This window comes from Pelobates fuscus, chromosome 4 (assembly GCF_036172605.1).
Source record: "Pelobates fuscus isolate aPelFus1 chromosome 4, aPelFus1.pri, whole genome shotgun sequence".
Taxonomy (NCBI): Eukaryota; Metazoa; Chordata; class Amphibia; order Anura; family Pelobatidae; genus Pelobates; species Pelobates fuscus.
Window position 1 is genome coordinate 111,316,944 of NC_086320.1, and position 16,414 is coordinate 111,333,357.

The window sequence follows — 16,414 nt, forward strand, 5'->3', positions numbered from 1 at the left end:
AAATGTGAATACAAACCTTGGCACTTTATATATGAAAACACATAATTGTTACAATCTATATTTCATGCCTCTATCCTGCGTATAGGTGTGTTGATTGATGATTTTATATAGTATGAAATCCTTTAAATACGGTAAAGTGTATTTGTAATAATTTTTACGAATCTTTCCTATATGGATATGTACTTTTAATTAAGGTAACATTTAAATGACAATGAAATAATATGTATATTAATCTCCGTATGATCAGTGTATTGTCAGTAACTGCTATTTATTTCCCATATATATGATGACTAGGGCTCTGAGTACCTGTATTTGCAACTGTATAGTATCACTCTGGCATCTGGAGCGCGTGACAGATCATTATTTATCTTCATATTCACGACATACTGCTGAGAATCTTCATTAGCGTATTCTAACACAAGCACGTAGGCTCCAACTCCAGGTACATCTAACTGCAGTTGTAACTCCACCTAAAACCACCAATTAGAAAATCAAGTTCACTGTGCGTGGGAAATAGTATTACTATTAAAACGAAACCGGCACCTCACCCTCCAAAAGAGTATTTAATAAAGATAGAATCTTTGTGAGATAATTATATTGACGGTGTTGGGATTTCACTCAAATTCCAACCCTGTCAAAAGATATACTGAGACACAATAGGTACTACTATGTCTCAGTTTTTTTCAGGTAAGTAAAACTCACCATAGCCTCCCGTCCCCTCTGCCACTGGACCCCCGGTGTGATGTCGCCATCAGGGGTCTTTGCAAAGTATGCAGAGTTCCCAAATGGTGACAAATCTGCTTTAAACAAAACAAACAGATAATAAAAGTGCAAATGAATTAATAAAGACATTCTAAACCTCCCCAGCCACTTAAAAAGATATTAGTATTTTTTTATACAAGCGATTATGGTTGGTTTTTTTTACACTTTAACTTACGTTTTTTTGTTTCTATTTATTTTTACGTATTAATTTGAATTAACTTAGAAGTTGTTATATTGCAATACCTGATATTTCTGTAGTCACTGTAAAGCTGTGTGCAGAGAGACAAACGTGAACAAATAGCAAGAGTGCCACCTAGCAGCTAATAAGTGGCATAGCATATAACAATCTACAGAAAGATTATTAAACCCCTGGACTAGTGTGAAATCCCTTACAACACGTATTTACACATATACATTGTACCACTTGTATGGTATTTGCAACAATGATTACAGTAAATATTTACCGGTTATCTAATTATTAATAGGATTAAAATTATTATTAACATTAATAAAGCAAAAAAGCTCAGAAATCTGACAATGTCTGACCTGTCTGCCGCTAATGTGTGCCATAGTTGGGTGTCCAAGTGTCGGTTGTTGAGTAATTATTGGTCGGTACACTCCATCCTGTTTGAAATATTCCTCTTCAATGCCGAGGACACAAGAAAAGGTGTCCATTGTTAAGTGCTGGTATACTAGACAACTGACAAACACAACATATATCAAAAATACAACATTGTCTAATCATTTGCTTCCATACAATCACACTGACCAAAAACACAGATTAAAATTAAATAATAGAGCGGGGATAACTAACTGCCCGGCCTCCAGCTATTAAAAGACAGCAATTCATTGAAAACAGTTCATGGGAGATGCAAGACAATAAAAAAAATTAAAAAATGTTCCAGGTATGTTCTAACATCCTAATAATATTGTTCTGTCTGTCTGTCTATTTGATCTGTCTGTTTGTCTATTTTATCTATGTATCTGCCTGTCTGTGTATCCAGCTATTTAACCAATTCCCTGCACTTTAAAGGGACAGTACAAGCATCATAACTACGCTGTCTACAGGCTGTCCGATATAGGGGCAGAACTCAGGAAGCTCGCAGAATCGATGGTGATGAAACAGGACCTCCAAACTCTGTCTGCCACTCTGCATGAGTCCATTAACACAGCGGTGACAGCGCTGCGCACAGAGGAAACAGCCCACGATACCCGCATACAGGCCCTGAAGGCCCAAGCACAAGCCTCTACCACCCAAATTAGGGCCTCAGACATGGCAATTGGCAGACAAGGCTCCATGCCATTGGCACTCAGATGACACACTGAGGATTTGGATAACAGGAGCAGGCGCACTAACATTAGAGTAAGTGGAGATCACACCCGGCTTTGCGTTTCCAGGACTCAGAAGTTACCATCTTTAATGACTTATCCCCTCTGACCTTGAAGGCTCACAGAGCATTTTGTCCATTGACACAGGCCCTGCAGGACAAGAATATCCCATACAAGTGGGGATTCCCCTTTAGCCTCCAAGCAAAACATCACAACGAATGGGTGCAGGCCCGATGGCCCCAAGAGATACCAGCATTCCTCCAGAGACTAGAACTCCCCCCCACCGATATCCGTAACTGGGTTCTGAGACCCCTGTACACGAGACCCCGCTGCCGACGATGAAATTCCCCAGCGTGGTCACCGCTCCAGCGCCACCCAGAGCAGGGCTCACCTGGTGAATAGACGCGGAACTGCACTGCAGGAAGAGACCCATCTTCCGAAACCCGTTAGCCACACTGTCTGCTGCCCACCTGCCTACTGACCTCACACACCTCCGGGGATTGTGGAGATCTATCTCTGGTGCCCATGCGTGTACTCCTCGCGGCTTTGGGGCTGTTTGGGAGGGAGACGGGAGGGGACCTCATGGGACTGCCCAATACCTAACCACACTAATGCACCCACTCCTGCCATGTTGACCCATCAGGGCTGCTGGAGTTGGGGTCCGGATGTTTTGTGAGGGGGGACAGGATATCCTGTGAATCAGAGGGACTTTGCCGGAGTGACCCTCGATAGCATAACATTTCACTTCATTCTTGTCTCACACCAAATCCCTTCTTTCTACCTCCTCACTTGCCGGGCTTTCTGGATTGCCCCCTGCTCCAGTAGCGGGTGGGGCGTGGTTGGGTGACCCCGCGGAATCCCCAACCTTTCCTGCTGTATCCCCTGTGCTATGTAGACTCGCTTCTCTGGGGGGCAGGGCGCTCACAGGTGATTCGCACCCGATAGTAGCTTACCCATTCTGGGCGCATGACATTCTCCTCCCCCGAGGGAGGGGTGGACGTACGGCCCCGCTGGTCGGCCTTGCGCTTCGGCGTTGCGGCACGCCGGATACAGCCATCACACTTCCCCTCTCTTCCCTACAACCCCACAAAGCATCCCTTGGAGCCCATCCAACATGACGTATAGACCAGATTCACTTGTAGTGACTACTCAAATCTGTCAAGGACTGAACATACCCGAACGTATGACACACCTCTTGCGCGACCTCCATAGAAATCGCATGTCAGTTGCTTTCCTACAAGAGACCCACTTTATTAACTCAGCGGCTCCGACACTGAAAAACAAACATTACCCTCAAAACTATTTTTGCAATCACCCAACTTCTCGCAGAGCTGGGGTAGCTATTTTAGTGGCGGCAAAACTAAGGTTCACGGAGGTAGAGAGGGAGCTGGATCCAGAGGGCCGATTTACCTTGGCGACCATGTTTGCCCTGAATCACAATCAATCACAATTCATTCGCAAAACCCTATCCACTTTATCCGCCTTTACAGAAGGGGTTCTGTTTCTAAGAGGAAACTTCAATGCCCCACTTAACCCCACGATCGACTCCTCCACTGGCTACAGTAGCATCCCCCAAAGCACCATTAGGGGCATCCACAAATCAGTTCTTGCTCTCCGGCTCATTGACTGCTGGAGAATGGGACACCCCGCAGACAGGTACTACACACACATTTTGGTGACCCACTCCCGCTCCAGACCCATACTCTCGCATAGATCTGCTATTCCTGCAACAAGAGAACCTCTCACGCCTACAATCCGCCCACATCGGCATTTACACCTGGTCGGATCAAATCCCAGTACAGATGGTTATAGACTCGCACTTGTTTCAGCCCTGAACGAAGTCCTTTCGCCAAAATGATTCCCTGCTGCTGGATCCAGAGGTTCAGGATCATGTCTCACGAGCGCTTACTTCCTACTTCAATGAAAACCTAGCCGGGGAGCTATTGGATGTCACCATCTGGGAGGCGCACAAGAGCATCATTAGGGGCTCATTAATTCAAACACCGGCCCGGAAAAGAGCGGAGGTCCGATGTCACTAAAGAATCGGTAGACACAATCTTCAACCTTGAATCCCAACACAAACCGCTCAGGTTGCCTCGGTATACAAGGAACTGTTAGCAGCAGGGCCGGTGCAAGGATTTCTGCTGCCCCCTCATGTCACTCACTCGCTGACAGACACACACACACACAGAAACTCACTGACAGACATACACTCACTCACTGACAGACACACACACACTTATTGGCAGACAGACAGACACTCACTCACTGACAGACTTACACTCACTCACTGACAGACTTACACTCACTCACTGACAGACTTACACTCACTCACTGACAGACATACACTCTCACTGACAGACATACACTCACTCACTTACTGACAGACAGACATACACACACTCACTCACTGACAGACAGACACTCACTCACTCACTGACAGACACACATACAGACACAGACACTCACTGACATACATACACTCACTGATAGACACACACAGAAACTCACTAAAAGACATACACTCACTCACTGACAGACACACACACACACACACACAGACACTCATTGACATTCATACACTCATTGACTGACAGACACACACAATCACTCACTCACTCACTGACAGACACACACACACTCCCTTTTTCTTCCCTTTCTATCTTAGTGTCCCAGCAGGCGCCGGCCCGGATGGGCCCGGTCGGTGTGTGGGGTTCCCAGTACACAAGACATAACATCCCGGTACACAAGACATAACATGTGATACGGGTGAACTATTATGCTAACCTTGCGAGTCCTCATTAATGGTGACCCAGGATATTTGAAAGCTAGGGTGGGCACATACACTAGCACTCATATCACCCAGATGGGTCCGGTCGGTGTGTGGGGTTCCAGGTACACAAGACATAACGTCTGATATGGGTGAACGATTATGCTAACCTTGAGAGTCCTCATTAGTGGCAACACAGGATATTTGAAAGCTAGGGTGGGCACATATACTAACACTCATATCACCCCTAGCCACGGTCTAAGTCGTGTGCTGCGAGCCCACATCTCAAAAAACTAGCCCATATCACCCGCACAAACACACTAATTCGGCTGATCAATCAGATGTGTTAGATATATCCAGGAGGCCCCTTGCGGACAGAGACCGCTCGACAACCATGGTCCTTCAGTGAGAACTTGCTCGATGGGTTCCTCACTCGGTTGGCTCCTGTGGGGTTTACACGCACATACTACTCATTCAGACATGGCTGATGGGCTCTGATGCCTCCACGTTTCTGTATTGTTACTGCCCATATTTTTCTGAAATGCTGAATATGAAACTGCCTGCCTGCAGTGCAGTTCCGCGTCTATTCACCAGGTGAGCCCTGCTCTGGGTGGTGACCACGCTGGGGAATTTCATCGTCGGCAGCGGGATCTCGTGTACAGGGGTCTCAGAACCCAGTTACGGATATCGGTGGGGGGAGTTCTAGTCTCTGGAGGAATGCTGGTATCTCTTGGGGCCATCGGGCCTGCACCCATTCGTTGTGATGGTTTGCTTGGAGGCTGAAGGGGAACATTTGAATTATTGCTCACTTGCTTTGAGACCTGCGAGTCCCACATTTGCACCTATTGCACTGTTATGATGTTATAGTTTAGTGTCTTAACCTTCATAGTCTTGTAAACCTCACAAAAGTTGCCCTATGGGCGCCGGTCCAGGCGGGCCGATCAGCGTAGGGGGTTCCCAGTAAATGGGTACATTGGTCACACTACCTCATACAGGTGAACTATTAGTCTAACCCTGAGAAACCTACTTAGTAGTGACATAGGATATCAGAAAACTAGGGTGGACACACGCACCAGCACTCATAACAACCATAGCCTATGCCTCACACCACAACTTCACCATGTCCTTTCGAAGCACTAGCTCCTGACAACCACATACGTACACTCCTGAGGCTGACCAATCAAAGGTGTTCGATGTGTTCTGTGGGGCCCCTGCCAGCCCAGGCCCACTCGACTACAGAGGATCACCGGTGAATTATTAATTCAACGGGGTCCACACCCGGTCGTCGCCAGTGGGGTTTACACACTCTTCCTATATGATTAGATATAGCTGATAGGCTCCAAAACCTCTACAACTCTGTACTGTTAGCGCGTATGTTTTTTCGAAACACTGCATATGAAACTTTGCATGTATTATTGCATTCTCCCTCAACTTCTCTGAGACCTACGAGTCTCGCATCTACACCTATTGCATTATTGTAATGTTGTAATTAAGTATCTTAACCTTAAGTATCGTAACCTTAAGTATCGTAACCTTAACAAAGCCTTTGTGAACTAGACATATATAGTGAATGGAGCTGCAGAAAGCTTTTAGCAGCCACAATGCTAATGCTATCAGTTTAAGCAATGTTTCATTTTTGTAATCTGATAAATGGAACAGCTGCGAAATGTTGAACTACGCGTTCCAGAAACCCCTGGTTGGCAGAGGCTTAAGGTATGTGCTCATCTCTCATCAATAATTATTTGAATGCTGGGTTTGGACGACTACTGTCAGCAACTTCGTAATCTGGGCACAATTCACCATAGGGATCTGTAAGCCATGTTTATTTGCAGTAAATGCAGGAATATATTTCTTTCTTCATCTGTTTATAAGTTGACTTATTTTTATTATTAATGTTATGTGTGTGATGTGTGATCTGATACAGACACACAAAAATAGCTTGTATCCATTTTAAGGTGGTGGCAAGACCTAAAGTGTGACAATGGGTTGTAAATATTTCTTTACTTACTTTTCACCTACTGATCCATAATAGGTACAAGGCTGTGTGACTCTCTGCTTTAATATGGATGCTTCATAATAGTCACTAGGCAGCAACACCAGGTAATCCTAATTGGAAAACACAGAACATGTGACTACACTGTATAAATGCACAGCCAGCTCTATGAATGGAATTTCTGTTAGAAAAACTGATAAACATAAAATTCATTATTAAAAGGGCAGTAAACTTCACACGTCATCCCTGAGATTATTATTATTATTATTATTATTATTATTATTTTATTCAGGGATAATTTCAGGGATAACGTTTACTGCCCTTTAAATAAAATAAATAAGCAGGTCTTAAAGTACATAAATGTGCACTTTCAATTTAAACACTATATATCCTCCTATAACTCAGTAATAACATTTGAAGGTTCTAATTTCTCACCAAAAGCACTCCCTCTACGATGATGGTGATAACCCAGTTTCCAGGAGAAAGGGAGAACGGTTCAGCGAAGCCTTTTCCTGGCACTGTGACAAATGCAGTCTCTCTGCTCGGTGGGAATGTGATATCCTTACTATCTAAGATGCCTAGAAATTAAAATAATACCACATATGATAAGGTTTTGCAGAACATTTTTAATTTCCTCAACAATAAAGAAAACCAATAATAGATCCCAAAGTTTCTTAACCAGAGTAGGATAATCCAAATGGTAAATTAAGGAGAAAGCCTAGGCCCAGGGTTTAGGCAGGGCCCAGAACCATGAAATGTCTTGGTCTAATTCATCATCCCTATTTGAAGAATGAGGTCTGAGGTCTTAATTTTTGCAGAAATGTTGTTGGTTATTTTTTGTATGTATCGATGTAATTACCTATGTGGAAGAGAATACAATGTATAACAGTATAATTGGGTAATGATGTTATATATGTCTTGGATGTGTTGTTTTATGGGGTTTTTTATGTGTATACGTGACAAAAAAATTAATAAAAGAATTTATACAAAAAAAAAATCCTTCTCTGTTCTTAGCCCACTAAATAATATACAAAGCTATTTATAAATCTTCCCCCAATGCATTTCTGGCCAATACGGCACTCTCCCAATGACAAAGGCATAATCAGATTAAAGCAGCTATGTCATTAGCCTAACTGTTCCCCTCAATGTATTTTTGTGCCTTTCGCCCATTTCTAAATTTTTCCCAACGCAGTTGCAGCTTAGGATCTCTTTCCAATGCAATATGTTCCAGAGCCTGGCAGTGACGTATAAGTCTCTACATTTGTGTGCACGTTTTCTTTAAGAGAAAAAGATCAGACAGGAAGAAAAACAAGAATGGCTTCAGAGAGAGGAAGAGAAGAGGAAACAATTAAAGAAAGGTAAGTTTAGGGTGACAGAGGGCTTTAAAGGGACACTCTAGGTACTATAATTATTTCCCCTCATTGTGGCTATAGTACCTGCAGTCCACCGGCGCAGTTCCCCCATTCAATATTAAACCATTTTCAAGCAGTTTAACACAAAATTTCCATTTTACTAATTAGCCGAGTGTGAGTAGCAGCCTGGTGAATCTCAGTAGGAATTTAATAGAAATCATAGGAATAAAATGTTATCAAATAGAAAACAAAATTCAGAATGCAGGTTTACAGGGTTTGCAAGCTATTTGTGCGTGACTTTCAACTTTACAGCCCAATTACAAACAAGTAACTATTGGCCGAGTTATTGCAGTTCATTTTTAACAGAAACATCTTGTGATGACACTCACTAAGTAGACAGGGCTTACCTTTATTCGAATAATGTGGGGTGGCAGTAATGCGCCCAGTTATTGTGTGCAGTTCAGGATTTATGTATTTCAAGATAATTCTAAACAAACCGAGAAAAGACTTTTCCACAGTCACTGGAATCCTCACTTCATTCTGTAAAAAAAATAAAAAAAAATTAAAGTAGTAACAGCTTACTTCACATGTTTTTTTTCTCTTAAAGGAACACTATAGTCACCTGAATTACTTTAGCTAAATAAAGCAGTTTTAGTGTATAGATCATTCCCCTGCAATTTCACTGCTCAATTCACTGTCATTTAGGAGTTAAATCACTTTGTTTCTGTTTATGCAGCCCTAGCCACATCTCCCCTGGCTATGATTGACAGAGCCTGCATGAAAAAAAAATCTGGTTTCACTTTCAAACAGATGTAATTTACCTTAAATAATTGTATCTCAATCTCTAAATTGAACTTTAATCACATACAGGAGGCTCTTGCAGGGTCTAGCAAGCTATTAACATAGCAGGGGATAAGAAAATCTTAATTAAACAGAACTTGCAATAAAGAAAGCCTAAATAGGGCTCTCTTTACAGGAAGTGTTTATGGAAGGCTGTGCAAGTCACATGCAGGGAGGTGTGACTAGGGTTCATAAACAAAGGGATTTAACTCCTAAATGGCAGAGGATTGAGCAGTGAGGCTGCAGGGGCATGTTCTATACACCAAAACAGCTTAATTAAGCTAAAGTTGTTCAGGTGACTATAGTGTCCCTTTAAAGAATGAGTGATCTGAATGTTGACTGTTAAAAAGTTGTACATAATATTATCTTTTTCAGTAGATGTTAGTATAAAAGCAGCATGTGTCGGATGAACTAAGTAAAAACTGGTTTTCAGGCCTAGGCTGAGCCATGTATTCAAGTAAGCCTTGCACTAATATCTTTTTTTTTTTTTTGAACATAGATCACTATTGTGATCTTCTATCAGAAATTCTTGCATTCTCAGCCTCTATGTACTGTAGACTTGCTGGCAAAGTCCAGTTATAACACACAGTGCTAAACCGTTATCATCATCTCTACAGGATATATAAACAGATGAGACTTTTGTCAGTAAATGCAGAGTAATAGTGCGGAAAAGTGATGTATCTGATGCTGTCGACCTTTCTGCCTTGTTTGTATTATCCTTGTCTCCTAACTGTCTTGATCAAGGTCTTTTATTTGCCTTCACTTCCTGCTAGCAATTTAAAGGCTATATTGATTCCTCAATTCTCTTATTCTCTTTCATACTTTCATTCAGTTTTGACCATACAAGCTTCCACCTCTTTAGGTATTAGTGGATTTTTCTTTTTGACATACGTCATTCCCTCCTACTGGCATTCCCCACCACTTCATTTCATATGTCCTTTTCAGATCCTGTAAAATTTTGAAAAGCTATGTTCCTTTTTATTTTAACTCTGAAGTTCATCTAAAAAATTAGTTCAATGGAGACTTGATGAGCTCAGCCACTGATTCCTGGACTGTTGCACGCAAACTACTAGTTATGAGACATTCACTCCCCAATCTAGGATAAATTAGTATGCTGTAATTACAACTCAACAATACCAATGTCCAAAAATCCAATTCTTTATATGTTTTAGATTTGCATCAGAAGCCGTTGAAGTAAACATGGGTTTAACTAGAAAGTATCAGCTTAATAAACGTGACATCAACTTACAAATTCTGTTTCAACGATGAGGTTGTTCTTCAGCAGTGGGGTCAGGTCTTTTTTTAACAAACATTTTGGAAAGTGAGCTTGGATAGCAGAGAAGAACAGGAAAGTGTTACAGGCAATTTACGGACAAAGACGCAAGGACGGAGATGCAAAGAGCAAAAGAGAAGACAGAATGTTACCCACATTCCTGAATGCCATGGGGCTGGCACATTAATGTTTTATAAGAAAATATAAGGATGAAAGATACAAATATATAAATTCGAACTTTACAGTAATTTACAAACAATAAGTATATTAAAATAATTCAAAATTAGGACTTACTCTGGATCACAATATTAAAATAAAACATATATTGTGCTACATGATAATGTGCATTGTGTTTGGTGTCTTTAAGCCTTATGCTGGTGTGGATGATGTAAGGTTTTTACTAAACTCTATTTTTATGCTTTGTAGATATGTTTGTATAACTTTGCATCATATAAGTACTTATTGGGGCACCAGGGAAAAATACCCAACTCCCAACATTTAGGAGGGTCTACTTTGGGCCCAAATCCCTGATTAGAAATCAGTCTGTGTAAATAAGAAACATTGTTCTTTTTCCAAATTATATTTTAGTTGCATAAATTGTTATTAGCAAGTCATCTATAATTTCCAAGAACAGCCCCTCCCCTACTCACACTCCTAACATTAAAGGGACACTATAGTCACTAGAACAACTACAGCTTATTGTATTTGTTCTGGTGAGTATAATTATTCCCTTCAGGCATTTTGCAGTAAACTCTGTTTTTTTTCAGAGAAAATGCAGAGTTTACATTACAGCCTAGTGATAACACCGGTGGCCACTCCTCAGATGGCTACTAGAGGTGATATGTTGGACAGTGCTGCACACTGTGCAGCACTAACTTTCAGTGACTCCACTCTCTGCATGGAGACACTGAACCTTCCTCATAGAGATGTGTTAATTCAATGTATTTCTATGAGGAGATGGTGATTGGCCAGGGCTGTGTTTGGCACAAGCTGGCTCTGCCCCTGATCTGGCTCCTTGACACTCTCAGCCAACCCAATGCTTTTCTAAAGGAAATTGTGATTGGTTCAGATCAACACTTCAGATGATGTCAGACAAGCAGGCAGATCAGGGGCAAAGCCAGCAGCAGCGGACTGCAATAAAGGTAAGATTTTACTATATTTATTGGGGCTAGATAGTGTTTTTAACACTATAGGGTCAGGAATACATGTTTGTGTTCCTGACCCTATCGTGTTCTTTTAAAGTGTTCCTCTTTGTCCATTTGAAATATTGTGAGGTATGAAAACTAAGAGCAAGAACAATAATCTAAATGTATAGGTTTCTTTACTTGCTACTCAGAGATAGAAATGGTTAATACCTTAATAATGGCAAATAAATATAAAAGCTGGTACCATACTTGTATAGAAGTCATCTCAGCGTAGCCACGCCAGCTAAATCCAGGAAACTTGTTAGGATCATATCCAAACCGAACTCCTCTTCCAGTTTTTGTGGTGCCGTCCTCAATTTCAAACTTTATCTGATAGAGGTCAGGAAAATAATAGTTTTCCTTTGGTCTGTTTAAAAAACAAATGCTTTTTAAAGAAACATGGGTAAGCTGAAGAAAAAACATCCATGTCAAGAAATAAAGAGGAATTATACTATTGCAGTAATTGAAGTCACTGCTATTTGTTGTAATCAAAATGTTATTCAACATTACATAACATACACCCAAATCCCCCTGTCCCTCTTTTCTATTCTAATGTCCTTCTTTTCTAGGAGCTCCATACACTGATCAGCCACAACCACTGACAGGTGATTGACTAGCATTGCATATATCGTACAATGGCACCTGTCAAGGGGTGTGATACCTTAAGCAGCAGGAAAAATGGGCAAGTGAAAAGATCTGACTTTGACAGGAGCTAAATAGTGATGGCTAGACAACTGGGTGAGAACATCTCCAAAACAGCAAGTTTTCTGTATCCTCGACCCAATCTGACAGGAAGTTGCTCACTGAGAGCAATAAGCAGCTTCCTGTCAGACCGGGTAGAGGAAACAGAAGACCCTTTACTGCGGTCTTCTTAGCCATGCTACATGAAGGTAAACAGGTGGGGGGAAGAGACCACAAAGGAACGGGGGGGACAGGATCGAAAAAGTGACACATCGAAGGGATTGGGGAAACAATGAGAAATACAGAAGGGTTGGGGGCAAAATAAGAGACACACAAAGGGGGGGAGAAGAAGACTCACAAAAAGGCTGGGGGGAGACACACAAAGTTGGCAATTTTTGTTTTGGGGTGTGCAAGTAGCTGGTCTTGCCACACAACTTAAATTAAGGTGACCTTTGTCCATTTGAAATGTTATGAGGTATAACATTTTGGATCATAATGTGTATGTGTAAACTTCAAAATATAATCAAGATGAATGTATCTATATTTTTCCGCATACGACAAATCATGTTATTTGTGCATCCCTGTCTTACAACACAGTAAATCCCATGAAATATCGAATCATTTTTAAATTCACCATATTTATGTAAATAAATTAAAAACCAAAAATTGGGTAATTTTGCATTATTTAAAATGTTCAGCTGTGTAAATTCAGTGTGTGATCGCATTTCATTCTACATTTCAAGTAAATGCAATGTTTAATTGCTGATAACAAACCTATAAAGGTAAAAATTTTAATGTAAAAAAATAAATCTTTATTATGGTATAACTTATTACTTCACTTGTCCCTAAAAACGAAAGTCACAAAATAACTTGTTTTAAATAATGATAGGGTAGAAATTAATTAATGTATTTACTTATAAAATAATATAACCAGGAATGATACACTTCGATTTATCTCATTTTTAAGATATAAGAAAAGGTATCTTACATATTGCAGTTAATTCCTTCAATGTTGTTTTTGCAAATGCATTTTCCCGAAGACTCGGAACAGATGTGATTGACAGCTCCTCCCACATCGCACTGGCAGCCTGTCATAGCAAAGGGAGGATAGAAATCTTCAACACAATGCTCAGGTGTCATTACGGTACATTAGCATTTTTTAACATCAGGAGTCAGAGCTTGTGATTTTAAGTTTGTCTGAAGCCAATCCAAAAAGTATAGTATACGAAAATGTTCTAACAAGTCAGAGCAAGAACAATAAAACTCATAGCACTACAAAAAAATCAAATCTTAATCTCTGCAACGTTTACTGAAAGGTAACCAAACTGACCAGATCCACTAGCAAAACATTATCGGTGTGGAAACATACAGTCCTTGTGAACGTGAACAATAGTAGAAGCTGCTCAATATTTATAGCAGGTAGTGATTCCAATGTACGTATACCACATCCATTCCACATGATCCTTACACATAGACGCGGCACTTATAGAACCTTAATGTGCCGGAGTAAGTGCTTGCTCATTTAAAATTTGAGTCTTGTGCTGTTTCGCAAGTACTGAAATGGCAAAATTTTATTGATATATTTAGAAATATTCTTTGCTGCGTACAGAACCTAAAACACAACTGTCACAGCTATTCACTACATTTTGAATTTCAGGAATTCTATATTAGGCAAAAACGGCCAAACAGATTATTGTGGGTTTTGAGAAGTTTTCCAATTCGGCTATTATGGCCTCAAATTTGAAATGCATTTTAAACTCACTTTGAATTCCCGACAATTTGCAGTTTATTGAATAAACCTCTCATGCAATGAACTCAATAACTCCATGAATATTTTTGTGTTTAAAGCAACCCTGATTTTAATTGGTTTAGGTAATAATGTTGTTCTTCATAATGCCTACGCAGTGAAGGATTCTGGGTTTAAAGTAGCAACCTAAGTACCATAACCACTACAACTCAACTGCCCCCAAGGTTCACAGCCTTCAAATTGCGTTTTATAGATGCAGACTTCATAATGCTGAAGTGTAACTTACCCACTATCAGAGTGACTGGGTAGAGCCCTGCTAAGGTTATGAAGCCTATAGGCAACATAACCACTAACTTAATATGTAGTTATTATATGTACTTTTAAGAGCAAAAATAGGAAAATGGTCTCAAAGGCGATACTTTCTCTTGGATTAATAAAAGCCACATAAAGGTAGATTTGCCTTAAAGCAGGAACATTCAATGAAGATACTTATCACGCAGCATGATTACATCTGCTGAAAGCTATTTGACGTTTTATTTTTACAGATAGGGACTGCCATTCCATAGGTCCATTTTAGTTGATAATAATATTATTATATATTATTATAATTAAAGAAATTGAAGGCAGTAGCCATTATCGCAGTTCACTTAGAACAATGATGGATGACCATGGCATGTGAAATGTTTCTAAACTACATTTACCATATTGCTGAGCAATCTGGGTGTCATGGTAAACCATCATTGACCTAGGAAATCACAACCCCTTAGGCCCACCCTGTGTACAGAGAAAGTAAAATAAAAAGATAGGTGCTATGACAACAAATATTTCTTATAAGTGTTGCTCTACCTGTGCAGCCAAAGTAATTCCTGTCTTCCAGGAGAAAATACCCATCTTTGCAGGTATCACATGAGCTGCTACAAACATGTGGCTTACAATGGCAGTATCCCTCTGTCTGCAAGGAGAATAAGAACATGTAAAATATTACAACACAGAGTGGAGTTACAGGAATAATGGAAAATGCCATGTTAGTTAATACTGTTAATACTTAGTACCACAAGGCATGCATCTTCATCCAAATATGGCTAAGAAATAATTTTGAAACACGAAATGTGTATTTTAACCCTTTCACTATCAAACACATACACATTTAACATGGATATTTGGATAGTGCCTGAATATGTCTAAAATAATGTTAACAGTATATTTTTGCTTAATGACTTTTGCAGAATTGTTTTTATATGTCTTTCAAAAATTATTGTAGAAATTATATATCTGGGTGTAAATTGTACAGTGCTACGTAATTTGCTGGCGCTATATAAATAATAAAACAATAATAATATTAATAATAATAATAATAATAATAATAAATGGTGCAAATAGATTATTAGTGATAATATTGTTTCTGTTATTTATTAATCATTCAGCAAATCTCTAAATAAAACAACCTTGGCATACAGTAGGCATGATATACCTAAGAATGCAGAAACTACATGTCCAGCGTGTGCAATACATATTTATTTTGTACATCTGCAATTTTTTTCTAAGAATGCAGATGACCAAGAATGTACAAGATGACGTATGTACAGACACTGCAACTTTTGTTAGGGATGCAGATTCCAAAACTGGAGGCTTGTATGTGGCTCTGATGCATTTTTACCATAGGTTGCAAACATGGCCTGGCCTAAATTTGCCACTGGTTGTTAACTCAGCTCAATTCGCAGGTTAACAAATAACATGCAGAATATAAATAAGTAAAAGTATAATTCAACATGTTCATCCCATGATTTAAAATATTAATTATTTTTTTTTTTTTATAGATTACCGGATGACACTCTCCAACTCCGCTTATTGTTCCAGTTACTTCGCAATTGCACTCTACAAAACACAAAAATAGGAAACATTATCCTGTATATCTTATTTATTCTATTATTAAACAATACACAATATAAACAGAATCTGTTTGTGTTTCTCCTATATAAAGTAGGATGAGATAGCATAACTGTTGGTGGCAATACTGACGCCTCCAATATTTGAAATATTCTAACAAGATGTGAAAAATTGTACACAGTTTTAAGAAAAGGATAAAACAATGAAGACAGAGATGGTGAGAAAGAGGCAAACCAGAGAGAAAATATGAGATAGTTTGAAGGCGTGACAAGGATAAAATAACATCAGGACCTCGCTCGCACACTCACCTACCTCACGCTCCCACGCCGCGTCTCTCTCTCACTCCACGAGGATGCACGACCCCCTCAACCACCCACGCTGACCGCTGACATTCATGCAAACTGCACCTCTGTTTATGCGAACACTACTTACCAGACATAGAAGGCAGAACTCCATGCGTAAGAAAGCCACTCACCTAAACTGCAGGCAGAACTCAGTCCGCCGTCTCCCGAACACAGCAAGAACAGAAGTCTGTTTGTGAGAACACCACTGCTTCCACGTGCAACCACACAGAAGGTAGCGCTCACGCGCTGACA

At 40.2% G+C, this 16,414-nt stretch overlaps 1 protein-coding gene across 1 annotated transcript in view; it reads right to left on the reverse strand.

Moving 5' to 3' along the window:
• The window catches only part of LAMA3 (laminin subunit alpha 3), a 272,254-nt gene that overhangs the window by 116,657 nt on the left and 139,183 nt on the right, over positions 1-16,414 (reverse strand). Inside the window, exons 18-26 of the mRNA XM_063451472.1 lie at positions 15,754-15,806; positions 14,778-14,883; positions 13,173-13,272; positions 11,714-11,870; positions 8,614-8,746; positions 7,290-7,432; positions 6,870-6,967; positions 1,309-1,462; positions 307-470 (exon numbers count right to left, since the gene is read on the reverse strand). Of these exons, the coding sequence (XP_063307542.1) occupies positions 307-470; positions 1,309-1,462; positions 6,870-6,967; positions 7,290-7,432; positions 8,614-8,746; positions 11,714-11,870; positions 13,173-13,272; positions 14,778-14,883; positions 15,754-15,806 (1,108 nt within the window). The remainder of the gene's footprint in view (positions 1-306; positions 471-1,308; positions 1,463-6,869; positions 6,968-7,289; positions 7,433-8,613; positions 8,747-11,713; positions 11,871-13,172; positions 13,273-14,777; positions 14,884-15,753; positions 15,807-16,414) is intronic.